Genomic DNA, 26,734 nt, shown 5'->3' with positions numbered 1-26,734 from the left:
ACTGACTGGATTTGTCGTAGCCAAAAATTTTTTTCCAGTCTATAGGTAATCTTTTTTTTTCTTTTGGTGAAGGCTTTGCATGAGCATAAATGTTTGCTTTTTAGGAGCTCCCAGTTATCTAGTTTCTCTTCTGGTGTTTGTCCATTGTTAGTGATGATTTGTATTTTGTTTATGCCATGTATTAGGGCTCCTGACATTGTCCCTATATTTTTGTTCCATGATCTTTATCGTTTTAGATTTTATATTTATGTCTTTGATCCATTTTGAGTTAGTTTTTGTGCATGGTGTGAGGTATGGGTCTTTTTTCATTTTTTTGCAAATGGATATCCAGCTATGCCAGCACCATTTGTTAAAGAGACTGTCTTTTTCCCAATTAACAGACTTTCGGCCTTTGTCAAATATCAGCTGCTTGTAAGTGGATGAATTTACGTCTGGATTCTCAATTCTGTTCCACTGGTCTATATATCTGTTGTTGTACCAGTACCAGTTTGTTTTCACTACAGTGGCAGTATAATAGGTTCTAAAATCAGGTAGAGTGAGGACCCCCACTTTGTTCTTCTTTTTCAGTAATGCTTTACTTATTCAGGGCCGCTTTCCCTTCCATACAAAGTTGGTGATTTGTTTCTCTATCTCATTAAAAAATGACGCTGGAATTTAGATCAGAATTGCATTGTATCTATAGATGGCTTTTGGTAGAATAGACATTTGCACAATCTTGAGTCTTCCTATCCATGAGCAAGATACGTTTTTCCACTTATGTAGGTCTCTTTTGGCTTCTTGCAGTAGTGTCTTGTAGTTTTCTTTTTATAGATCTTTCACATTTCTGGTTAGATTTATTCCTAAGTATTTTATCTTCTTGGGGCCTACTGTAAGTGGTATTGATTTGGTGATTTCCTCTTCGATGTTCTCTTTGTTGGTGTAGAGGAATCCAAGTGATTTTTGTATGTTTATCTTGTATCTTGACACTTTGCTGAACTCTTCTATTAATTCCAGTAGTTTTCTTGTGGATTCTTTAGGGTTTTCTATGTATAAGATCATATCATCTGCAAATAAAGATACTTTTACTTCTTCCTTACCAATCTGGATGTGCTTTATTTCTTTATCTAGTCTAATTGCTCTGGCTAGGACCTCCAGGATAATGTTGAATAAGAGTGGTAATAAATGGCATCCTTGTCTGGTTCCCATTCTCAAGGGGAATACTTTCCAGCTCTCTCTACTTAGGATGATGTTGGCTGTTGGCTTTGTATAAATGTCCTTTATTATGTGGAAGAATTTCCCTTCTATTCCTACTTTGCCAAGAGTTTTTACCAGGAATGGGTGTTGGACTTTGTCAAATGCCTTTTCTGCATCAATTGATAAGATCATGTGGTTCTTGTCTCGTTTTATTTATGTGATTGATTACCTTGATTGATTTTCTAGTGTTAAACCTTCCCTGCATATCCTGCTATGAATCCCACTTAGTCATGGTGAATTTTTTTTTTTTTGATGTTAAATTCTATTGGCTAGAATTTCGTCGAGGATTTTTGTGTCTAAGCTCATGAGGGATATTGGTCTGTAATTTTCTTTTTCTGTCATGTCTTTACCTGATTTTGGTATCAGGATTATGCTGGCTTCATGGAATGAGTTTTGGAGTTTTCTATCCTGTTCTATGCTCTGAAATACCTTTAGTAGTAGTGGTGTTAACTCTTCTCTGAAAGTTTGGTAGAATTCTCCAATGAAGCCGTCAGGGCCAGGAATTTATTTGTTGGGAGTTTTTTAATTACTTTTTCAATTTCTTCTTTTGTTATAGGCTTATTTAGTTGTTCTACCTCTGTTTGTGCTAGTTTAGGTAGGTAGTGTGTTTCTAGAAATTTGTCCATTTCCTCTAGGTTTTCAAATTTGTTAGAGTACAATTTTTCATAGTGTTGTGTTGCAGTTCTTTTAATTTCAGCTGGGTCTGTTGTGATATTGCCCATCTCATTTCTTATTTGGGTTATTTGCTTCCTCTCCTGTTTTTCTTTTGTCAGTTCGGCCAATGGTTTATTGACTTTGTTGATCTTTTCAAAGAACCATCTTTTCGTCTTGTTAACTCTTTCAATTGTTTTTCTGTTTTCTATTTCATTTAGCTCTGCTCTAATTTTTATTATTTGATTTCTCTGGTGCCCGAGGACTTCTTTTGCTGCTCTCTTTCTATTTGTTCGAGTTGTAGGAATAATTATCTCATTTTGGCTCTTTCTTCTTTTTGGATGTGTGTGTTTATTGCTATAAATTGACCTCTGAACCCTGCTTTTGCTGCATCCCAAAGGCCCTCGTAGGAAGTGTTTTCATTCTCATTTGATTCTATGAATTTCTTTATTCCGTCCCTAATTTATTCTACAATCCAGTAGTTTTTAAGCAAGGTGTTGTTACGTTTCCATGCGTTTGTTTTTTCCTTATTTTTACTGTTATTGACTTCAACCTTTTTGGCTTTATGTTCAGAAAAGATGCTTTGTAATATTTCGATGTTTTGGATTCTGATAAGGCTTCCTTTATGGCCTAATGTGTCTTCTATTCTAGAGAATGTTCCATGTGCATTGGAAAAGAAAGAATATTTGGGTGGAGTGTTCTATATATGTCTATGAGGTCATGTTGGTTGACTGTGGCATTTAGATCTTCTGTGTCTTTATTGAGCTTCCATCTTTCACCGAAAGTGGTGTGTTGAAATCTCCTACTATTATTGTGTGCTACCTCTCTTTTCAATGCTATTAGAGTTTGTCGTATGTATTTTGGAGCCCTATCGTTGGGTGTATAAGTATTTATTATGGTTATATCCTCCTGGTATAATGACTCTTTAATCATTATATGTTGTCCTTCTTATTCTTTGAGGTAGATTTTACTTTAAAGTCTATTTTGTCAGAAATTATATTGCCACTCCTGCTCTTTTTCAATTGTTGTTTGCTTGATATATTTTTTTCTATCCTTTGAGTTTTAATTTGTTTGTGTCTTTAAGTCTGAGGTGTGTCTCTTGTAGGCAGCATATAGACAGATCATGTTTTTTTAATCCATTCTGCCATTCTGTCTCCTTACTGGTGCACTTAGTCCATTTACATTCAGCATAATTATTGATAAGTATGAGTCTAGTGCTATCATTTTGATGTGGGTTTTTTTGGTGTATTGTTGAAAGTTTCTTTGTTCCACTTAATTTTCTGTGCTGAGTCATTTTTCTTTATATATTTTCTTTTCCTCTTTTTCATTGTTGTTGATTTTGTATTTGCTGACTCTTTATTTTTTTCTTGTTTTTTATTTTGATGTGTAGGATTGTTAGTTTCTTTTGTGGTTGCCTTAATATGTACCCCCTATTTTCTAAGTTTAAACCTATCTTTTATTTCTTTATATTGCCTTGACTTCCTCTCCATATGAAAAATCTATGACTACATTTTTTAGTCCTTCTGTTTTGTTTTAATGTTGTCATCTTTTATATAATGACCTCTCTGTTTTGAGCATTTTAGCCTTGATTTACTTTTGTGATTTCCCTGTCTGGGTTGATATCTCGTTGCTCTGTCCTGTGTTCTAGTCTTGGGTTGTTATGTTATTGATTTTCTAACTAAAGGACTCCCTTGAGTGTTTCTTGTAATTTTGGTTTGGTTTTGCAAATTCCCTAAACTTCTGTTTACCTGGAAATTTCACCTTCATATTTGAGAGACAGTTTTGCTAGATATATGATTCTTGGCTGGCAATTTCTTTCCTTCAAGGCTTTATATATGTCATTTCATCACCTTCTTGCCTGCGAGTAGTCCGAGCTTAGTCTTATTGACTCTTCTTCGTAGGTGGCTTTTTGTTTATCCCTAGCCACTCTTAAAAGTCTCTCTTTTTCTTTGGTTTTGGGAAGTTTGATTATAATATGTCTTGGTGACTTTCTTTTGGAATCTACCTTGCATGGGGTTCAATGAGCATCTTGGGTAGATATCTTTCCATCTTTCACAATATCAGAGAAGTTTTCTGCCAACAAATCTTCAACAATTCTCTCTGTATTTTCTGTTATTCTCCCTTGTTCTGGTACTCCAATCACCCATCGGTTATGCTTCTTGATAGAGTCCCACAATATCAGGGAAGTTTTTTTGCCAACAAATCTTCAACATAATTCTAGGGATTCTTCATTTTTTTTAATTCTTTTCCTCCTGAACTCCACTGCTCACCTCACTATGCTCACACCAGTGAACCTGGTCTGCGGGGCACTGGCTCCCACTAGGCAGGTCTGGGAACTCCTTGCTGCTTCTGAACTATCTCTCCCTCCTCCTGCCACTCAGTCCAACTCCTCAACTTTGCCCTTGATGTTCAGGGTTCTTAGACTGTCACATATAATCAACTGACTTTTTTTGGGCTGGGGGGTCTTTGTTGTAAGAGGAACCACAGGAAGCCTCTGACTACTCCACCATCTTGGCTCTGCCTCTGTCAGTGGTAGTTTGCATGTTGCTATGAGGTTGAACAGGTTTCAGCAGAGCTTCCAGACTAAGATGGATAAGGAGAAAAGGCCTGGCAATGTACTCCTGAAAAACAGCCAGTGAAAACCCTATGGATCACGAAGGTCCCATCCGCAACCAATCATGAGCACGATGCAGGCCAGGGCAGCATTTTGTTCTGTTGTGCACAGAGTTGCCATGAATCGGGGCCAGCTCAATAGCAGTTAGCAATAATGACAACAATATTGCAACTGTAAACAGAATGCCAAGGGCCCTCATCTTTGATGGGCTCATGGCAAGGAAAACAGAGAATAAAGACAACTGTACAATTAGGATTGTGTTATAATCAGCATGGTGCCAGCACAAAGAACAACTCCAGGGGCACTGCAGTGTGTGGAGGGGCTTCCCTTTGATGCTTAGTTTTCATTTCCAGGAAAAAAGGAGACAGCATGAGTTACACACACATCCAGGATACGCCCTCTTTCAGGTCGCAGTCAGCTACTTGGGCAAGCTCAGGTTGGGCTGAAGGCCAGTTCCCCTTTCTGCCCCCCACCAACCCTAAGTTGATTTCAGGACCACCCCAGTCCCACTGAGGGTCCTGAGTAAGCCACCATCATCACCTGCTTTACTCAAATCTTTGGTTATTTATTAGATGGGACCAACTGAGGGCATTCTAAGCACACTGGCCATAGCACACAGTCACTGTAGGCTGGACCCGCCCATGGTCCTAGGTGGTGGAATTAGGAGCACAGAGTCTGGGTTCTACAAGGCCTAGGTTCAAATCCAAGTTCTACCACATAGAGACTGTATGATATGGGACAAGTTATTGAAGTTCTCTTTGTCTAGTTCCATATCTATAAAATGGGGATAATAATACTACCTCCACCCACAGGGTTTGTCTCAAGGCTTAAATAAGTTAAAATTCAAGTCAAACACTTAGAACAGGGTCTGGCAGATAAAAATACAATGTGAGCATTTCTTTAAACAAAACAAACAAACAAAAAACTCAATACAGTGGGTGTCCAAGAACCAATATGAGTAAAAAACCCAGGTACGGAGGATGTCTGTCTGGAATCTTACCCCATCAGAGAGCCAGTGATATTTGCTTTCTCCTTGATGGTCTTTTGACTTCCACGGTACAATTTTTCACATGTACTCTAGTGTCCCTCAGTTAGTGTTTGACTTGAATTTTGACTTATTTAAGCATTGAGACAAATCCTTCAGATAATAGTATTATTATCCCCATTTTATGTCTGGGCTGCGGTCCCTTCCCAGCTAAAACTCCCCATTCTGGAGGAAGGGCTACCTCAAGGCTTGAAGACACACATATGGAAGACCTCAGGCTGGGCTCCCTGAATAGGAGGTCAGCTCAGTGGGTGTCTCTCTCCCACTCTCACTGCAGGCACTGGCCCTATCCTGGTGTCCTTCACCCTCAACTTCACCATCACCAATCTCCACTACAAGGAAAACATGCTTCTCCCGGGTTTCCTGAAGTACAACAACGCAGAGAAGATCCTACAGCGCCTGGTGAGAGCCCCATCCACCTCACCCCGTCCCCGCCCACCTCACCCCGTCCCCGCCCACTTCACTCCGTCCCCGCCCACGGTGGCTATGCCTCGTCCACTGATGTCAGCCCCTCCCACCTCAACCCTGCTGTATGTGCCGATGCTAGTCTACAAGCAAATGTTCGCCAATGACACCAGCCCCTTCCACTGATGCCATTGCCGCCAACAGATGTCAACCCTGCCATGGGTACTGATGCTGGTCCCCTCAACACATAAATGCCTGCCCACCTGACTCCTGCCCCACCTCTATCCCCTCAGCCCTCCTACTTACCTCCCTCTTCGTCTTCCTCAGCTTGGGCCCTTGTTCAAGAACACCAGTGTCGGCCCCCTGTACTCTGGCTGCAGACTGACCTCGCTCAGGTGAGGCCTCCCGATAGAATGGCCGGCCAGGGCTACCCCAAGTGCTCCTAGGCCCCAGAGGTCTGGATCGCCTTCTTCCTGCCCTGCCTGATACAGTGTAGTCAGCGGAGGTGGAATCCAGGAGGCACTGGCTCCAGGACCAAGGCATCTCCTGGTGGGCCCCCCAGAGCCCTCAGGCTCTGCAGAGCCCATCAGCAGGACTAGCCCCTCCCTCGTCACCCCTCCCACCCCACACTCCCTCTCCTGAACAATGAGGGCATTTCCTTTGGGTGTTAAATTCTGTCCCCAGGGATTCTATTCTATCCAGACAAAGGTGCCTTCTCCACTGGCTTTAATCCCAAATCCCAGCCTTTTTTCCACCTCATGTGTGAGCTCTCCAGTACCTATGCCATGAAAATCCAGATTTTAGCCTTTCAGTTTAATAAAAATCTCCCATCTATGACTGCTCACAGTCCCTGGCTGAATAGCTGTTGGTGCCCTCAGACAATCTAACTCTGGCTTCTCACCTGTCTACCAGGCTTCTCATTTCCTCTGACCTTTTCTTGTCTTGCCCCCACGATCTCAGGACCCTTCTCTGAGGGGTTCCATTTGTTGTCATCTCATCTTCCCTCCCCAGGCCTGAGAAAAACGGGGCCGCCACCGGAGTGGACGTCATCTGCACCCACCGCCCTGACCCCAAGGGCCAAGGGCTGGACAGAGAGCAGCTGTACTGGGAACTGAGCAGGCTGACCCGTGGGGTTACCCAGCTGGGCCCCTATACCCTGGACAGGGACAGTCTCTACGTTAGTGGTGAGGGAATGCCATCCTTTCTTGAAGCTCAGCAGACCCCACATCCTTCCTCACCATTCCTCCCTCTCTCTTCTCTCTCACCTTCATCCTTTCTCCATCTTCCTCTTCAGGTTACACTCACCAGATCTCAGCCACCACCCCCAGAAGTGAGTATTCTGAGGCTTCAGAAATCTCCACAACCCCTGTGAGCCACCTGCACCAGGCTCAGCCCTTAGGAATGGAAAAGGCCAGGAGAACACTGCCTCCGTTCCCCACCCCACCCCACCCCACCCCACCCCACCCCACCCCACCCCACCCCACCCCACCCCACCTCCAGCTTCCTTGACCAGGAACCCATGGCCAGAAAAGCCTCAGATGTGGCCATCCCCTCCCTAGCACCTCCAAGGTGATGGGGTCCCCACCCCAAACACTCTCATTTTTTTCTTCCCAGCTTCTGTGGTAGACACACTTTCTGCAGGGTTGCTGACCCCCTTCTCCAGTTCTACAGGTAAGAATTTGCCTTGCTGAAGATGCTTTCTGCAATTCTTGTTGGGTTCTAACCACAGGAGGCAGGAGGAGGGACAGATGGTGCCATCTCTCAGGGCAGCCAAGGCTATTCCTGATGGATCTGACAGGACGTTCCTAGGTCCCTGGGGGTTTCTTGAATACCAGTCCCAATCCCAGTACTCACCTAACATGCATCTGAAACCTCAGGGGTCTTCAAATCATCTCCCAACCCTGTTGTTGTTGTTATGTGCCATTGAATCAATTCCAACTCAGAGTCACCCTATAGGACTGAGTAGAACTGCCCCCACAGGATTTCTAAGGCTGTAATCTTTACAGAAGTAGGCTTCCACACCTTTCTCCCATGGAGCTTCTGGGGGGGTTGAACCACCAACCTTTCAGTTAACAACTGCACTTAACCACCGCACCACCGGGGCTCCTTCTGAACCCCCAGAAGGCTGGAAAGCAGACAGTCACTGAGACTATGGACAGTTTGCCAGAAGCCAACTGAGTAGAGAATCAATTCCCCAGTTTACCCAGCTACCCAGTTTAACAACAGCTTGTTTTAAGGAATATTCTTCTTGAATATATTGAATAGATATGCCTTTTTTCTTCTTGCTAGTATTTTTATGAGTATGTTCCTTGTGGATATACATAATCCACCCGACTACGTCCAATGAATATAGTCATTTTAGCAGCATTTTAAGGAATGCTTAATTTGTCAAAGTCTTGAGGCTATGGAATCACTGCAATACTTCATGGATACTTCATGTGTGTTTGTCCCTCCTCCCCCAACATTTTATTATAATTGTCAAATATAATAGAAAAGTTGAAAGAATAGTACATCTCTCTGTCAGTAATTGATATTTAGTTTTATTTGCTTCTCATACATAGTCAGTTCTGCTATAATGGGACATATGTGCCCCTAAAAATCACCACACTAAGCAAAATAGTGCAGTGAAAGCCACAGGGTTTATGGGAAAAATGGAACTCGGGGCACAACACTCAAAAACATCGTCAGCGACACACAAAAAGATAGGGAAATAGTAGCACAGCTTTATACATGTTAAATGGTTAACATAAATACTACACTAAACATGGCACTTCACCTTGAAAAGAGCTGATGTCAGAAGGGTCGCAGAAGGGGAGTCATTGTGGAGAGACAGGAGGCTGATCTGAAATTGTGAGACTGTCAGAACCCGGACTTGGGTGAACGTAGCTCCTAACATGCGGGATCTTAGAGACTGCAGAGTGCGCCGGCTCTGTGCTACTGCGCGTGGTTTTCTCTTTTCATCCAGCGTTGGTCTAGTGTGTCTCCCAGATGAAATTGTGCATAGGCCAATGCGAGATTCACGTGATGTTAATTCAAATTGGGCTCTCATATTTCCCGCTCGCTGAAACAGTGATATTTTCAAAACAAGCATTATAGCAGAACTGTGTATTTGCTGTTGTCGTTTGTTGCGGTAGAGTCTGATTCTGGTTTATGGCGACCCCATTTAAGTGTAGGTATAATTATTGACTGTATAGAGATATAATTTTTTTCTTAATCTTTTTAAAGTTGCAGAGATCATGATGCTTCATCAGTTAATATTTCAGCAAGAATCACCATAAAACCAGGACATTGTCCTAAGTAGCTTTTATATTATTATCACGCTTTAAAACTGACAATAATACCTTAGTATCACCCTAATATGCAGTCTATATTCAAATTTCCCCATATGTCCCCCTACTATAGGTGGCTTTTTCCAAACCAGGATCAAATAAAGCTTCCCAGATTGATTAGATTATTGTCTTTTAGTGTCTTTTGATCTAGAGTAGTCCTACTTGGCACCTCCATCTTTTTCCCCCATGGCACTAACTTTCAACTACCCCCAGGTATCTGGCAGTACCTGGTCCCATTGTCTAACTTCGTCTGATTGCTTTAACTATACTCTTCAATAAGATTATTTCAAAAGGAATTATTTATAAAATGTTGTTGTCGCCAGGTGCCGTCAGGTCGGTTCTGACTATAGTGACCCCATGTACAACAGAATGAAATACTGCCTGGTCCTGTGCCATCCTCATAATCCTTGCTATGTTTGAGCCCATCGTTGCAGCCACTGTGTCAATCCACAGTGTCATCCAACCTGAGATGCTCATCTTCTGGCACTTTATCAGACAATGTTCTGACGCTGTTCATAAGGTTTCCGCTGGCCACTTTTTTCAGAAGTAGACCTCCAGGTCCTTCTTCTTAATCTGGAAGCACCTCCGAAATCTGTCCACCATGGGTGACCCTGCTGGTATTTGAAATACTGGTGGTATGGCTTCCAGCATCACACCAACATGAAAGCCACCACAGTACGGCAAACTGAGATACACGTGGGGATTTATAAGCCTTGTTAAATGAATAAATTTGGTAAACTGGGGGAAATTTTTTTATTTTGCAAAATGCTCCTCAGCAAGTTGCCCTATAGACCTTGGAGAGTGAACTTGTCTGGGAGGGTCTTCAAAAGAGCCTTGGTGGGAGGAAGGAACTGGCTCAGGCCAAGACGAGCTTGGGCTCCTTGACTCCCCACTTGTCACCTGTTCTCACATCATTCTAATCCAGACACACCACTTCTGGTGTGTGGCCAGTTGGGACCATGTCTAACGCAACCAACCAAGGGCTCCAACACAACCTGAGCAGTCAGGGCTTGTGCCCAGGGCTCTTTGACCTACATATTACTTAGTCCTGACTTAGGGCGTGACTTCTCTTACTCTTCTTCATCCCCTTGCAGTCCCTGGCCCAGCCCTGGTGCCCTTCACCCTCAACTTCACCATCACCAACCTTCACTACATGGAGGACATGTGGCCAGGCTCTGCCAAGTTCAACTCCACGGAGTCAATCCTGCAATTCCTGGTGAAAGCCCCCTCTACCATCCTTTTCCAACTTCCTCCCCACCCTCAATGAATCTGCCTGCTATACTTTCTGGGGATTTGGCATGCTTAAAATGGCGGGCTCAACAGGCAGACAGTTCCACGTTCAAAAATTGGCACTCTCACTGACAAACTATGAGACCTTGGACCCCTGACCTTGCCTTTTGTTACCTCTGTTTCCTCATCTATAAAATTAAGATAATAAAAGCACTTATTCCATAGGGTTGTTTTTGAGAATTAATGAGGTATTCTGGTGGATTAGCTAACGGTTGTTTTATTAAAATTATTTACTGTTTTAAGACAAGTAATTTTACATTCATTTTCATTCACTCACTCCCTCCTCAGCTCAAGCCCTTGTTCACCAACAGCAGCATCAGTTCCCTCTACACTGGCTGCAGGCTGACCGTACTGAGGTGAGAGCTCCCCTCTGTCCTGCCTTAGGAGGGGTAATGAGGTGTTAGCTGGTTGGGTGGCCAGGACTTGGACTAGGGCAAGGCAAGGGAGTCACCCAGGGTTCACTCTAAGGAGGTGCTCACCCTCAGGGGCTGTTTTGATTCCCTAGTGCTACTCCAACAGAAGTACCACAAGTGGGTGGCTTTAATGAACAGAAATTTATTTTTCTCACAGTTCAGGAGGCAATCTTCATGTGGTGTCTATCTTCCACTTTTGAGCTTCCCCGTGTCTGCATCTGTGCTGCTCCTTATAACTTAGAAGTGATTCAGTTTAGGCTACAGTCTATACCAATATGGCCTCATTAACATAACTAAGAAAATCCTATCCCCAAACAGGACTCCAACACATATTTTAGGGGGTCAAAATTCAGTCCATAATAATTTAGTCCATAACAGGAGCCAACACTGCATGTGCACAACCCTGATAGTGAGCCCCTCCTTTAACGTTGGCCCTAGGTGCTTTGCCTGCCTCCCCTGTTGCCAGTCCTGGGGCTGGCCCTGTATAACGCCCTCTCTAAGTCACCGGAAATCCAATTAGACAGTCAGACTTCCAAGGCTTGAATAGGCCGTGCATGGCTTCCATTGCACTTAGAAGGGTATGGACAGGAAACTGCAGGCCAGCAGGACCCTCTTTGAAGTTCAAGGGCTATTCTCTTTGGCCTCCCAGTGACAACTCGTATGCAAGGAAATGTGACCTCAAGGGACAGATGTTAGAACCACACCATGTTCCGAAGACAAACCGGTATCTCTTGTAACAGCCCCTCAAGGGTGTTTTGGAGGATTTTGTCTTAGAAATTAATAGAGAGATGCTCAGGTTTTTCATGCATAAACTCATTTAGTTTATTGCAGGGTAGTCTTGCCAAGGTATGCAAGGAAGACGGTCATTCAGAAGTAGAGAATCAAAATTAATGGTTACAATTACAATGTTAGTTCAAAGGCAAGAGTCCAAACCTTTAGACTTCAGGCTTTTACCTTTAATGAGAGGTATCAGGATGAAGGTTTAACCATGGCTCAAACTCAGTGGACATTCCTTGCAGCTAGGGTCCGAATTTGGTGTTGGTGGACAGAGTCTCAGCAGGCTTTGGTTCTTCAGAGACAGAAAGAGACTAGAGAAAGATCCCTTTGCCTCTGTCTTCTCTCAGTGGGAGCCCTGGTGGCACAGTGGTTAAGAGCTCAGGATGCTAACCCAAAGGTCGACAGTTTAAATCTGTCAGGCACTCCTTGGAAACTCTATGGCGCAGTTCTACTCTGTCCTATAGGGTTACCATGAATCAGACTCCACGGCAATGGGTTTGGTTTTTGGTTTTCTCTCAGAAAGTTAGTGAAAATTCAGGATTTGTATGTGAAATTCTCACCTTGGTCTCACACAATAAGGGCCAGTGTGATGTCAAAGATTAGCAAGGCTTTTCTCCAGGGTTAGAGATGAGCCAAATGACACATCTTTTCTTCAAGGTTAGAGATTAGGGAGGGTGTTTATGCTTATGTCTCAGGGATAGTTTACAAAGATTAATTATGCTATTCTGTTAACTGTGTCCTCTTCTTTTAAATTTCATTTATTGTTGCTGAGACTATACACAGCAAAACATACACCAATTCAATAGTTTCTATATGTATAATTTAGTGACACTGATGACATTTTTCAAGTTGTGCATCAATCCTCATCCACCTTTTCTGAGTTGTTCTTCCCCAATTAATTTAAAGTCACTGTACCCTAAGGATTCCATCTAATCTTTCCAGTTGCTGTTGTCAACTTGATCCCGTATAAAAGTGCATAATGCTCAAAGCAGGTATTGTTTTTTTTACTAGTTAAGTTAAACATTTGTTTCGTTTTAAGAAGACTTCAGGGGATATTTTTGGTGTAAGGTTTAAAGATTACCTCCTAGTTTGCTGCCTTGGGTCTTTAAAGTGTGCAAGCAGCCATCTAAGGTACAACAATTGGTCTCTATTGCCTGGAGCAACAGAGGAAGAAGGAGAATCAGGAATAGGAGGAAGATATGGAATGTGTGGCTAATTGCCTCCATAAACAACTGCCTCTTTTCCATGAGACCAGAAGAACTGGATGATGCCCGACTACCATAGCTGAACATTTTAATCAAAAATTCTGTAGAAGAATCGTGATCAAAAGGGGGAAAATGTAGACCAGAATTTCAAATTCTCACGGACTCCAGACTTTCTGGAGCCATGGAGGCTGGATGATCCCCTGAAGCTATCTTCTTTATCACAGCACGTCAGGTCTAAGTCAACTTAATGGTTGCTGCACATCCATGCTTCTGTGTCTAAGTTCAGAATTTTTCTAAATAACTTTCTCATGGCTTACAGTTTCTAATGACTTATAGTTAATGTTAGAAAACTTCAAACTACAAAGGTAGACATATTTCTGTTTCTAAGTTCATATTATGAGTGCTTATACATAGGTACTTTGAAAGCATAATAGTGACTTATACCTTATGGGATCTGATATCATTATAGAAATATACAGAACCAAGGGAGAAGCCCAGTTATCAGGGTCAATGTACTCAGGGCAGCCAAAAGCTATAGCTTCCTGTCAGGTATTGAAGCCCATTCAAAGTCCTCCTGAACAAGATGCAGGTCACTAACCAAAGTCATTTACATCAGAGGCAATGTCACCAGGCAACACAACTGGCATTGCACCATTATCAGGTCTCTAGGATGAGAGGTGTCAGGATTGAAGGAAGACTCATTAACAACCTGAGTTATGCAGATGACACAACCTTGCTTGCTGAAAATGAACAGGACCTGAAGCACTTACTGATGAAGATCAAAGACCACAGCCTTCAGTATGAATTACACCTCAGCATAAAGAAAACAAAAATCCTCACAACTGGACCAATGAGCAACATCATGATAAACAGAGAAAAGATTGAAGTTGTCAAGGATTTCATTGTACTTGGATCCACAATCAACACCCATGGAAGCAGCAGTCAAGAAATCAAAAGACACATTGCATTAGGCAAATCTGTTGCAAAAGACCTCTTTAAAGTGTTGAAAGATGTCACCTTGAAGACTAAGGTATGCCTGATCCAAGCCATGGTGTTTTCAATCATCTCCTATGCATGTGAAAAGCTGGACAATGAATAAGGAAGACCGAAGAAGAATTGATGCCTTTGAATTGTGGTGTTGGAGAAGAATATTGACTACACCATGGACTGTCAAAAGAATGAACAAATCTGTCTTGGAAGAAGTACAACCGGAATATTCCTTAGAAGCAAGGATGGCGAGACTATGCCTTACATGCTTTGGACATGTTGTCAGGAGGGATCAGTCCCTGGAGAAGGACATCATGCTTAGTAAAGTAGAGGGTCAGTGAAAAAGAAGAAGACCCTCAACAAGATGATTGACACGGTGGCTGCAACAATAGGCTTAAGCATAACAATGATTGCGAGGATGGCGCAGGACCAGGCAACGTTTCGTTCTGTTGTATGTAGGTTGCTATGAGTCGGAACTGACTCAACAGCACCTAACAACAGGACGAGAGCTACAAACAGCTGAGCTCAAGGTCATTACCACCCTTCAGAGGTGCAAAGACCATTCCAATTCTCCCTGGTAATGTTCTCTGGCAGCGCAACCTGCTGGCATCTCAGGCCACGCCTTCAGGCCCAGTTTTTCCTGCTGCCCCTGGGAGATAATAATGCAAGAGGCTGGTGGGTGGCAGGTGAGGGGCCCCTGTTCTGCATCTTCTCACGCTCAGCAGCTCAAGTCCAGAAATCAGTTTGGCTCAGCTTTTTGAGAGCTAAGGAGTCTCCGTTTCAAACCGCTATCCAGTCTTTCCAAGGACTGGGGGTGGCCTGGGAATAGTTGTTTAATTAACCAGTTAGTTAATGAGTACCTGTAATGTACCTGGCACCAGGGATGGGTACGTATATCAATCATCTCTGAATCCCACAACATTTGAACCAAGTGGCTGCAGCATTATTCACACTGTGCAGGTAGGAGAACCAAGAGTCAGGGAAGATGTGCAGTTATGAAAAAAAGACAGAGCTAGGGTTTGAATCAATAGTCATCTGACTCTAAAGTGTGCATTCTGGTCTTCCGTAGCTCAAAGATGTCCCTTTTTTTGTGGGTGGCTCATGTCTGGGCCTAAAGGGCTTATTAGCAGGCATCCATACGCAAGTGGGCTCAGAAAAGGATGCCCTGTCAAGGGTGCGGCTCTGTCTGCATCCCTCTGTCCTTCCCCACCCCCAGGCCCAAAAAAGATGGAGAAGCCACTGGAGTGGATGCTGTCTGCACCTACCACTCTGAGCCCACAGGCCTTGGGCTGGACAGAGAGTGGCTCTACTGGGAGCTGAGCCACCAGACTCATGGCATCACCCGGCTGGGCCCCTACACTCTGGACAGAGACAGTCTCTATGTCAATGGTGAGTGGTGGTAGTAATAGGGGTCTTCTCCTGCTCCCTAGCAGGGTCCTGCTGCTGCTGCTGCTGAGCTCTGGCCACAGGATACATCCCTGTCTGCATCTAGATTTCTCTCTCCTCACTCTTTCCTTTGTAAGCATCTGCTGCTTCCCCACCAAGTGCGAAGCCACAGAGAGATAGAGACAGGAAGTCAGAAAAGGGCTGTAGGAGGCATCACCCAGAACCTGGAAGGGATATGACCCCCTGACTCAAGGACACCTTCTTGGGGCCTTCCCGTTGGCATCTGTTCTTCCTCGATGGTCCAGCCCCTCCGTTCCTCCCTGAACTTTTCAAATACTCCACCTCACTCTTACCTTACTCTCTGCAGGTTACACCAGACCAGCCTGGACTCCCATTCCCAATGGTAAGTGTTCAAATCCCAGAAGGCCCTGCGTCCCATTTCCCCTTGCAGGGGTAGTTGGTCCCTCCCCCCACAGTCGAGGGCCCTGGGGATTAGGAAGCTGTAGGGCCCTGGTCACACACCCCCAACCTCTGCCTTCTGTGACTCAGGCTGGGTGTCAGGGCCCCTCGTCAATGACACCTCCAAGGTGCTGGGGCTGCATCATTCCCATTTCTGATGCTTCTTCTTCAGTTGCTGTGACTGTCACACTATCCTCGGGAGCCTCTGCTGCTCCAATCCCTTTCTCCAGCTCCACAGGTAGGAGCCTGCTCTCCATGTCTCCTTCTTTCCCACCCACATGCCTCTGTACTTGGCAGTAAGAAGAGCAAATGGAGTTTGCACAGGCAGGTTAAAGCAACGGGACATGGTGGGGGGCATAAGCCCTTGAGACCACTCCCTTGTCATGGACCAGTGCAGCTCCATGCCTGGGTTTAGAGAGCCCTGTGACTCCAGGTTTACACTTCCAGACTAGAGCACTAAGTCCCTTTAATCAATCCTTTGCTTTCTGTTAAGGCATTGTATCAGTTAGCTTTTACTGCATAACAAACAACCCCAAAATTTAGTGAATTAAAAAACAACCGTTAACTACTGTGCACTAGTATACAGATCAGTTGGGCAGTTCCTCTGGTCTCAGCTGGGCTCCCTTATGTGTCTGCTGTCACCTGCAGGTCGGCTAGGTGCCTCAGCTTCTAGGGGATGCTTGGCTGTTGGTTGGAGTGCCTCAGTTCTCCTTCATGTGGCCTGTCATCCAATAGGCTAGCTTGGGCTCATTCATATGATGGTCATTTGAGTTCTCAGCAGCAGGGAGGACAAGTGCCTTTCAGCCTTTAACTGTGTCACATTTCTCTTATCCTATTGACCAGATAAATAAATAAATAAAATATTGACCAAAACAAGTCGCATGTCCAGGCCAGATTCAAGAGGTGGAAAAATAGACACCCACCTCTGAATGGAAGGGGCTGTAACATCCCATTGCAAGGGTATAGATGCAAGGAGGGGAAGAATTTGTGACCATTTTGACAGTCTACCCAGGTGACCTGCTAGGGGCAGCTTGTGACCATGTTCTCTGTCCCTAGCCCTTAGGAGGTCCAGGGGGGTCAGTTAGTGAGACCAGAACTAGCAGTTCATTCTGGGACAGTGCCCAAAGCTTCACCTTCTTTTAGGATGGAAAGGAAATAAAACCAGTTGCCATGAAGTCAACTCCAACTCATGGCAACTCCATGTGTGTCAGAGCAGAACTGCACTCCATGGGGTTTTCAACGGGTGTTTTTTCGGAAGTAGACTGTCGGCTTTCTTTTGAGGCACCTCAGGTGGACTCTAACCTCCAGCTTTTCAGTTAGCAGCCATGTGCATTAACTATTTGTGCCCCCCAGGGACAGACAGGAAATAGAACAGGGCAATCCAAGCCTAAATCAGAAGGGACAGAGACTAAGAGGGTCAGCAGAGAAAGCAGAGGTAAACAACATTAATATCAGCAATGACAACATGGAACACCAGCATTCACTGATTGTTTGTCATGTACCAGCAACCTTGCTTTATATGTATGATCTTACTTCAGCCCTAGCAGGTAGGCGCTATTACTTCTTCATCTGAGAGAGGCAGAAAATGGAGCTCTGGATGCTCCATGATTTTTCTGGGGTCAAAAAAAAAAAAAAATTTTTTTTTTTTTTTTTTACATAGCCAGCAGACGGCCAGGACTTAATCTCAAGTCTTTCAAACTCCAGAGCCTGAGCTTGTGCCTTAAGGAGCTGTGTGGCCTTGGGCAGTACCTTAACCTCTCTGAAACTCAATTTCATCCTCTGTAAATTGGCACTAATTAATAGAACTCACCTCATGGGATTGTTTGGGGATTAAAGGAGGTACTGTTTATCACAGAGTGTAGCATAGAGTAAGCTCTTGCCAAATACCAGCTGGTATCATTGCTGCTGTTTTCATGGTTATGGTTATCATTACTATTACTAGCATCTTTCTAAAGAAAGTTTTCCATTTTGAGAAGAGACATTCTGGCCTTGTGCAACAGAGGTAAACACACTGCCCATCACAGAGATGGATGGAGATTCTCAGTTCCCACCTCCACCAGGTCTAGTACAGGCCTGATTCAGGGCATGGCTTCTTCTCTCTCTCCACTGCCGTAGCCCCTAGCTATGTCCTGGTGCCCTTCACCCTCAACTTCACCATCACCAACCTGCGCTACGTGGAGGACATGCATCTCCCAGGCTCCCTGAAGTTCAATACCACGGAGAAGGTTCTGCAGCACCTGGTGAGAGCTCTGCCCACCTCATTCAGGCCCTCTACTGATGCCTGCCCCACTCACCTTCCTCCTGCCCACCATCTGAGTCAAGCCCTGCCCACTGATATTTGCCCCACTCACTTCACCCCACCTCCCAGCCGATGCCAGCTCTGCCCACCTCAACCTTGCTCCACACACTGGTGCCTGCCCAGCCCACCTCACACTTGCCCCACCCTTGTCTTCTCAGACCTCCTCTTCACCTCCCTCTCTTCTCCAGCTCAAGCCCTTGTTCAAGAACACCAGTATTGGCCTTCTCTACTCCAGCTGCAGACTAACCTCCCTCAGGTGAGACCTCCAGAGAAGGTGGCCTCCCAGGCATGATGAGGACTCTACCCATAGGCTCCCAGGGGTGGGCCCTCCCACTTTAACCATTTCCAGCCCCAAGCCTGGGATAGCAGCTGCCTGTGGGGCTCCTGACTCATGAGTCCTCAAATCTCCCATGCAGTTTTTACTGGGAACAAAAAGAAAAATGGAACAGCTCAAAAGTATGCACCAAACCCCTTCACAAAGGACACACCCCTGATTGAAACATTCGCTGTATGTCAGTGAGCTGCTCAGCCTGCCATGCCCCCAACCCTACACCATGTCCAAAGGTTAACACACACTGTGCTAACCAACCCCACACCACAGCCAAATGCTCCTGAAGGTTAATTCACATCATGTCAGCGAACCCCACACGACATCCAAACACTCCTGAAGGTTAACACACACTGAAGGTTAATGCTCACTGTGTGTCAGGCATTGGCATAAACCAGGGTTCTTCTGCCACCTCAACACTGCAGGTAGTCCTTGCCTGAACAACGGGGTTCTGTTCCGGCGGCTCCATTGTAAGTCAGTTCTGACATAAGTTGAATACTTCATTTAAGTTTTCATTTTTACTGCATTTTATTATCAGTATTTTTATAAATCCAATCTTTATTTTCTTTGAGGGTTAGAAACATTACATATAAACTTACAGCTATATTTTAACACATACCTACATACATAAAAATTGCACACATCATTTAAGGAAAATGACGGTTTAAGTGCAGTTCTTCGTAACTCTAATACATTGTAAGTCAGAGACTACCTGTATTGACATTCTGGGTTGGTAATTCTTTGCTGTGGGAGGCGGTCCTCTACATTTGAGGATATTAAGCAGCATCCTTACCCCAGACCCACCAGATACTAGTAGCACCTCCCCAGTTGCAACAATCAAAAATGTCTACAGATGTTGCCAAATGTCTCTGAGGGTACAAAATTGCTCCAGGTTGAAAATCACAGAGCTAAATGCTTCCCATACATCATCGCCTTAAACTCTTACAAAAAAGCTATTATTATCAGCTGTGTGGCCTTGGGCCACTAAATTAGCCTCTCTGAAACTCTCTTTCATCCTCTGTAAGTGGATAGTAAGACTAAACCCATGCGATTGTCGGGAGGGTTAAATGAGGTACTGGATGCATGGAAGGTGCTTAGCAGAGTGTGGCATGGAGTAGGCTCTCACCAAATATCAGCCATTACCATTGCTGCTTACAGATGAAAAACCAAAGCACAGGAAAGTAAGGCATGTGCGCAGAGCCGCACAGTTTTCAAATGGTGAGCCGGATTCGAGCCCAGTCTCTGAAGAATCCATTTATTTATCCACTAAGCTTACCTTGCTTCTTCCTCTCAGGAAGAACTTCATGCCCTCATCCCCCTTTCCCTGTGAACCCAGCCTCCAGTTCTCTGCTTCTTTGCAGGGAGGAGGTGAGGGGCTTGTCCCTTGCCAGGTCACAGATGGGGCTTTTCAAGTATGAGTGGCTGGCTCTGTTCTGAGGTCTCTGGGAGGGTTTAACTTTGCTGAGCATCTTCTTGGAATACACTCCATGCCTCTGTAGAAGTGGAGAGAGAGGAGATCCTCTTCTGACATACTAGGTGGAGAGGGAAGGAGGGAAGTCATCTCTTAGAGACAAACCCAGGGTGCTGATGTACCCCTACCACAGTGGTCTCTCCCCTCTCCTAAACTGGGGTTTCACAAATTTTCTGTCCTTGCACAAATGTTCTTTGAGCACCTAATGTGTACCACACTCTGCACTCAGCTCAGAATACTCAGTGGAGGCTAAGCATAGACTACTGTCAAGAAAACTCGTAAACAGATAACTAACAGAGTGGCAATATGGTAAATAATAATAATAAATAGCAAATCCTCACCTGGTATGGCACAACCTTGCTTGTTGAAAGTGAAGTGGACTTGAAGCACTTACTGATGAAGATCAAAGACCACACAGTTTTCAGTATGGATTACACATCAACAAAAAGAAAACAAAAATCCTCACAACTGGACCAATAAGCAACATCATGATAAATGGAGAAAAGATTGAAGGTGTCAAGGATTTCATTGTACTTGAATCCATAGTCAACACCCATGGAAGCAGCAGTCAAGAAATCAAAAGATGCATTGCTTTGGGCAAATCTGCTGCAAAAGACCTCTTTAAAGTGTTGAAAAGGAAAGATGTCACCTTGAAGACTAAGGTGTGCCTGACCCAAGCTGTGATGTTTTCAATCGCCTCATATGCAAAGTGGACTATGAATAAGGAAGACCAATGAAGAATTGACATCTTTGAATTGTGGTGTTGGCGAAGAACATTGAATATATCATGGACTGCCAAAACAACAAACAAATCTCTCTTGGAAGGAGTATAGCCAGAATGCTCCTTAGAGGCAAGGATAGTGAGACTGTGTCTCACATATCTTGGACATGTTATCAGGAGGGATCAGTCTCTGGAGAAGGACATCATGCTTGGTAAAGTGGAGGGTCAGTGAAAAAGAGGAAGACCCTCAATGAGATGATTGAAACAGTGGCTGCAACAATTGGCTCAAGCATAACAACGATTGTGAGGATGATGCGAGACTGGGCAGTGTTTCATTCTGTTGTACATGGGGTCACTATGAATCAGAACCACCTCGATGGCACCTAACAACAACACCACCTAGTAATTAGGGTGTATCAGTTACTATTTTAAGCACTTATATTAATTCATTTAATCCTCACAAGATTTCCCTTCTCATCAGTGTGGTGGGTACCATCATTATTCCCATTTTATAGATGAGAAAACTGAGACATAGAGAGACCGTTGAAGTGCCAAGAGATGAGGTAAGGGCAGCGGGCTCAGGAGAAACTGATATCAAAGCTCCTACCTGGAAACAAGTAGGTGTTGGCCAAGAGACACCTCTGGGCCAGGAGACGCAGCTCTGGGGAAAGGGAAAAATGGGTACCAAGGGCAGGGCCTGACGTGGGGCATGCAAGTAGATTGGAAATACTCAGCTGCAAGTGTGAGAGTAGAGAGGTGAGCAGGGCCATCATGGACGTTCTGATGTCATGTGAAGACACTTCTGGTCCCATCTAAAGGCAGTAGGGAACCATGGAAGAATTTCAACAAAAGTCTAACAAGGAAATACTTCCATTCAGAGTGAGAATTGGCTGCTTTGTGGAGAGTGGATTGTAAAGGGTAGAGAGGATGTGATGAGAGCCTGGACTCAGGAGGCAATGTTTGTTGTTGTTAGGTGCCGTCTAGTCGGTTCCAGCTCATAGTGACCTATGTACAACAGAAAGAAACACTGCCTGGTCCTGTGCCATCCTTACAATCGGTGTTATGCTTGAGCCCGTTGTTGCAGCCACTGTGTCAATCCATCTCATTGAGGGTCTTCCTCTTTTCTGCTGACCCTGTACTTTACCAAGCATGATGTCCTTCTCCAGGGACTGATCCCTTCTAACAACATGTCCAAAGTATGTAAGACACAGCCTCGCCATCCTTGCTTCTAAGGAGCATTCTGGTTGTTCTTCTTCCAAGACAGATTTGTTTGTTCTTTTGGCAGTCCATGTATATTCAGTATTCGTCACCAACACCACAATTCGAAGGCATCAATTCTTCTTCAGTCTTCCTTATTCATTGTTTATGAATAAGGCAATGTTTAAGGAACGATTTTTACGATGTGAAGCAAATTCCCTCAATGGTGGGTGATGCAGTATCTTGGATTCTGTTGACAAGAACTCTACCACTTTCTTTTTCTTTTTATTAAATGATATTTTACTGTGTTTTTAATGAAGGTTTACACAGCAGTTTAGGTTCCCATTCAACAATTTCTATACAAATTGTTCAGTGACATTTGTTACATTCTTTTCTATGCATGAGCATTCTCATTATTTCCGTTCTGGTTATTCCATTTCCAGTAATCTAGTTTCCCTGCCCCCTTAACTTCTTATCTTTGTTTTAAAGTAATTGTTGACCGTTTGGTCTCATATAGGTGATTTTTATTATCTCACGATGATATTCTTTATTTTGTAAGACAATCTATTATTTAGCTAAAAGGTGACCTCAGCGGCTAGTTTCAGTTCAAGGTTTTAAGAGTATCTCAGGGCAATAGTCTCAGGGAGTCTTCTATTCTCAACCATTTAGGTAAGTGTGGATTTTTTAAGAATTTGAGGTTCTGTTCCACATTTTTCTCCCATTCTATCAGAATCCATCTATTGTGTCCCTGATCAGAACAGTTGGTAGTGGAATATGGACACCATCTAGTTCTTGTGGTCTCAGGGTAGATGAGCCCATGGTTAGTATAAACTGTTAGTCTTGTAGACGAGTTTCTTCTTTGAGTCTTTAGTTTTCTTCTTTCTCTTTTAAGAGCCTTACCAGTTTCTAACTTTCCCTATATGCCCACCATGTCCTCAGGAGCCGCCCAAAGATGGATCCTCATTGTTCCCATCCTTGTGTCTCTTCCTAGGTCTCAGAAAGATGGAGCAGCTACCAGCATGGAAGCCATATGCACCCATCACCCCAACCATGCAGGCCTTGGGCTGAACAGAGAGCAGCTGTACCAGGAGCTGAGCCAGTTGACCCATGGCATCACCCAGCTGGGCCCCTACACCCTGGACCAAGACAGTCTCTATGTCAATGGTGGGGGGCTGCCATCTTGTTTTGCATCCCAGAAGTCCTCACATCCTCCCTCCTCATCTCACCCTTTCCCTTCTCTCTCACTTACCTCATCCTTTTCCCCTCCACCTCTGCAGGTTACAACCATCAGACTTCAGAAAACACCCCCAGTGGTGAGTATTCAGTGATGCCAGAGAGCCCTTTCCCCTGGGAAGAAAACATCAGGCCCCTTGCCCACATTCCCTGTAGTCAGGAGGGAAGGAGTCAAGGGCACAGGCCAGGAAGTCATTGCATTAAGACTCAGCTGTGAATCACTTCTGTGTTGCCAACTGGGCATAGAGAAATGGCCACTAGTTGTTGGCTGAGTGGGTGGATGAATGAAAGTAAATAAGCAATTCATTGGAAATAAATAAGACTATTGGGTCTTTGAATGGCTGTTTCAAAGCTTTGTAGCTTCCAAAATATTCCCTCCTTCACCTCAAGTAGATAGTGGTCAAATGTCATCCAAAATTGGTTCTTCTGGTACTTGGCCCCAAGGATCCTCAGCTATTGCTATGGTCCCCTGTGGGATGGGTGCTGGGTCTAGGCTTATGGCCTCAGGCCCTGTGCCCCACATCTTCCCCAGACTCTGCTCAAGCATGGCCTCTCTTCTCCTTCCTTTGCTGCAGCCACAGGCCCCACACTGGTGCCCTTCACCCTCAACTTCACCATCACCAACCTGCGCTACACCGAGAACATGGGGCCTCCAGGCTCTGTGAATTTCAACACCACGGAGAAGGTCCTGCAGTATTTGGTAAGAGGCCCTCCCACCTCTCTCCTGCCCTGCACACTGGTGCGAGCCCATCTCACCTCACTCTGCCCTGCCCACCTGTGCTAGCCCATTCCACCTCAGTCATGCCCTGCTCACTGATGCCATCCTTGCCCACCTATGCCAGCCTCTCCCACCTTGCTCCTACCCTGCTTATAGATGCCAGCCTCTCTCATCGCATTCCTACCCTGCTTACTTATGCCAAGCCTGTCCACCTATGAAAGTTCCTCCCACCTATACCAGCCATACCCACCTCACTCCTGCCCTGCCCACTGAGGGTAGCCCCGCCCACCTATCACTCCCTTTCTCTAGCTGCACTCCTCACCTCCCACTCCTTCTCCACAGCTTGGCCCCTTGTTCAAGAATACCAGTGTTGGTCTCTTCTACTCTGGCTGCAGACTGATCTCGCTCAGGTGAGACTCCCCGAAAGGACAGCTGGGGGGCTGCCCCATGTGCTCCCAGGCCCAAGCCTTTTGGGCAAGGTCCTTCCTGCCCTGCCTGACACAGTGTCCTTAGCAGAGTGGAATTCAGGAAGCACTTGCTCCAAAACCAAAACATCTCTTGGTCTTCCCTCTCACCCTCAAGCTTTATAGCATCCATAGGGAGGACTGGCCCCTCCCTGGTCACCCTCTGAACACCCTCTCCCCTTTCCTCTAAGGAGGGCATTTTCTTTGGGTGTTAAATTCTGTCCCCAGGGATTCTGTTCTCTCCAGACAAAGGTGCCTACTCCACTTGCTTTAATTCCAAATCCAGGTCTTCCCCTGTCTCCTGTGTAAGCTCTTCATCTACAGTCCCTATGTCATGGATAGGCAGATTTCAGCCTTTCAACTTACTAAACATTTCATACCACAAATCAGTTCATTACAGCAACAAAAGAAAGTCCCATGCTGACCATCAGTTGGTGCCCTAAGAGAAACTAAGCCTCCCTTCTCACCTCTCTACCTGGTTTCTTTCTCATTTCCACTGACCCCTTGCTATCTTGCCCCCACAATCTCAAGACCCTCCTCTGGGGCACTCCATTTGTGTTCATCTCCTCTTCCTCCCTCTCCAGACCTGAGAAGTATGGAGCAGCCACCACAGTGGACGTCATCTGCACCCACCACCCTGACCCAGGGGGCCCAAGTCTGAACAGAGAGCAGGTTTACTGGGAGCTGAACCAGCTGACCAATGGAGTCACCCAGTTGGGCTCCTATACCCTGGACAGGGACAGTCTCTATGTCAACGGTGAGAGGCCCTGTGGGGGTGGGGGTCTCCTCCCCCTTGCTGGGTGGGTCCTGCTAGGGCAGGTATCTGCCCCAAGTCCAGGCCTCCATCTAGGCCTCTCATTTTAGAAGACTTTGATTAAGGACTGTCTCTCCTGGGCAGGAGGGGTATGTGTGGCCTTTTATTACTGCCAAGTGGGGGCTCTGACTTCCTCATACAGAATCATAGGTGTGATGGTCCAGCTGCCATCTCTGCTGTGACCAAGTGGCCTCCTCATTGAATGTCTCTCCCTCTCCCTTCCTCAACATCCCATCTGCAGGTTACACCCACCGGACCTCAGCCACCACCTCCACCAGTGAGTATTATAGACCCTGATACCCCTATGTGCCTGGGATCACCACACACCTCCTGAACAATAGGAGTCGCTGGACCCGCCAACCTCTCCCCTGCCACTACTTACCATCAGAAAGGAAAAGGGTCCAGAAGACTTGCATAGTGTGTGGACTGAGTTGAGGATGAGATGGGTCACCCCCTTGCCCATGATCTTGAAGGATGATGCCCTCTCCCTGGGCTGAGAGGGTCATGAGAGAATTGTACATTTCCTTACCTCATTCTCCACCCCACCACCCGCTTCCATTTTCTTGGAGATAGCTCACCTTGGATTTCAACCCTGGTGTTTCTTCCCCAGAAGCTGTGACCTCCATATCCTTCCCAGCATCCTCTCTGGCACCTGCCCTCACCACCAAACCCACAGGTAGAAAAGGCTCTTATTGATAATGAAATTATTTCTCCAGCAGTACTTGTATCAAATAATTTCTTCCTTCATTGATTACTCTTCCCAAAGGAGCTCATCCATTTATGAGTATTCTGCAGACCATCTAGCCTCGGTACACAAATCCACACCTTACACTGGTCCATCCATCTCCTAGGACATCACTCACGTTGCTTGTTCTTAACATGACCACCCTGAAGTCATCATCATCCTTAAAACCTGCACCTTCTTTCATCACCAAACCCAGTGACAATCTTGCCAACATTGGCCTACCCTGTCCTTCACCTGCCACATCCATCCATCTCTCAAGACTTGCTTTTCTCTGCATCTGTATCACCTAAAATGTTACTCAGGTAACCAGCATCTTCCACTAGGATGGCTGCACTAGACACCACTCTGCCCTACATGTGTCCACCTAATTCCTGTCTTGTAGACAACCTTTGGATGGCTCTACCTGGCCTCAAGTCAGTCCGAACTCTGTTCTGGATAGTCACAACCTCCCCTTTTTGGGCTCAGAGGATCCTTCCAGTCCCATGTCTACACTTCTGTAGCCACCACGAAAGGACTTGAGATTTCTTGTGTGCAGCTGCTCTGCCCTACCACCAGGCCTTTGCCCAGGCTGTTCCTCTATCTGGAGTTCTTCTTCCAGTTGTTGGTTGTCATGTACCAAATTCTTAGCCCTTATCATAATTACATCTGAAATGGTGCTTCCTTTGTGAAGCTTTACTGAATCTTTGAGTTGGGTGACCTTTCTGGACTCATATGCCCCCCAATTACCCCTGTGCTTAATGGTCTGATCACTGACATGGCCACAATACCAGAAACTAAGGCATGTCTTAGTTTCCTAATGCCACTGTAACAGGATTATTACAAGTGGATGGATTTAAAGAACAGAAAATTTTTTTCTCATAATTCAGGAGACTAGAAGTCCAGATTCAGGGTACTGGCTCTAGGGGAAGGCTCTCTCTCTGTCAGCTCTAGGGGAAAATCCTTGTCACTTT

The 26,734-nt window shown here is 45.1% G+C and overlaps 1 protein-coding gene across 1 annotated transcript in view; it reads left to right on the top strand.

Annotated features, from left to right (window-relative positions):
- Window positions 1–26,734, top strand: part of LOC126070914 (mucin-16-like) — a 106,505-nt gene that overhangs the window by 29,661 nt on the left and 50,110 nt on the right. The window contains exons 13-29 of the mRNA XM_049875244.1: window positions 5,779–5,945; window positions 6,276–6,343; window positions 6,960–7,132; window positions 7,243–7,278; window positions 7,563–7,610; window positions 10,372–10,493; window positions 10,856–10,923; window positions 15,166–15,338; window positions 15,703–15,738; window positions 17,910–18,034; window positions 18,282–18,349; window positions 22,802–22,974; window positions 23,088–23,123; window positions 23,619–23,743; window positions 24,104–24,171; window positions 24,810–24,982; window positions 25,281–25,316. Coding sequence (XP_049731201.1) covers window positions 5,779–5,945; window positions 6,276–6,343; window positions 6,960–7,132; window positions 7,243–7,278; window positions 7,563–7,610; window positions 10,372–10,493; window positions 10,856–10,923; window positions 15,166–15,338; window positions 15,703–15,738; window positions 17,910–18,034; window positions 18,282–18,349; window positions 22,802–22,974; window positions 23,088–23,123; window positions 23,619–23,743; window positions 24,104–24,171; window positions 24,810–24,982; window positions 25,281–25,316 — 1,695 coding nt within the window. The remainder of the gene's footprint in view (window positions 1–5,778; window positions 5,946–6,275; window positions 6,344–6,959; window positions 7,133–7,242; window positions 7,279–7,562; window positions 7,611–10,371; window positions 10,494–10,855; window positions 10,924–15,165; window positions 15,339–15,702; window positions 15,739–17,909; window positions 18,035–18,281; window positions 18,350–22,801; window positions 22,975–23,087; window positions 23,124–23,618; window positions 23,744–24,103; window positions 24,172–24,809; window positions 24,983–25,280; window positions 25,317–26,734) is intronic.

Source organism: Elephas maximus, chromosome 3 (genome assembly GCF_024166365.1).
Source record: "Elephas maximus indicus isolate mEleMax1 chromosome 3, mEleMax1 primary haplotype, whole genome shotgun sequence".
Classification (NCBI taxonomy): Eukaryota; Metazoa; Chordata; class Mammalia; order Proboscidea; family Elephantidae; genus Elephas; species Elephas maximus.
The sequence above is the reverse complement of the archived record's forward strand: the minus strand, read 5'-3'. Positions and strand labels throughout refer to the sequence as shown.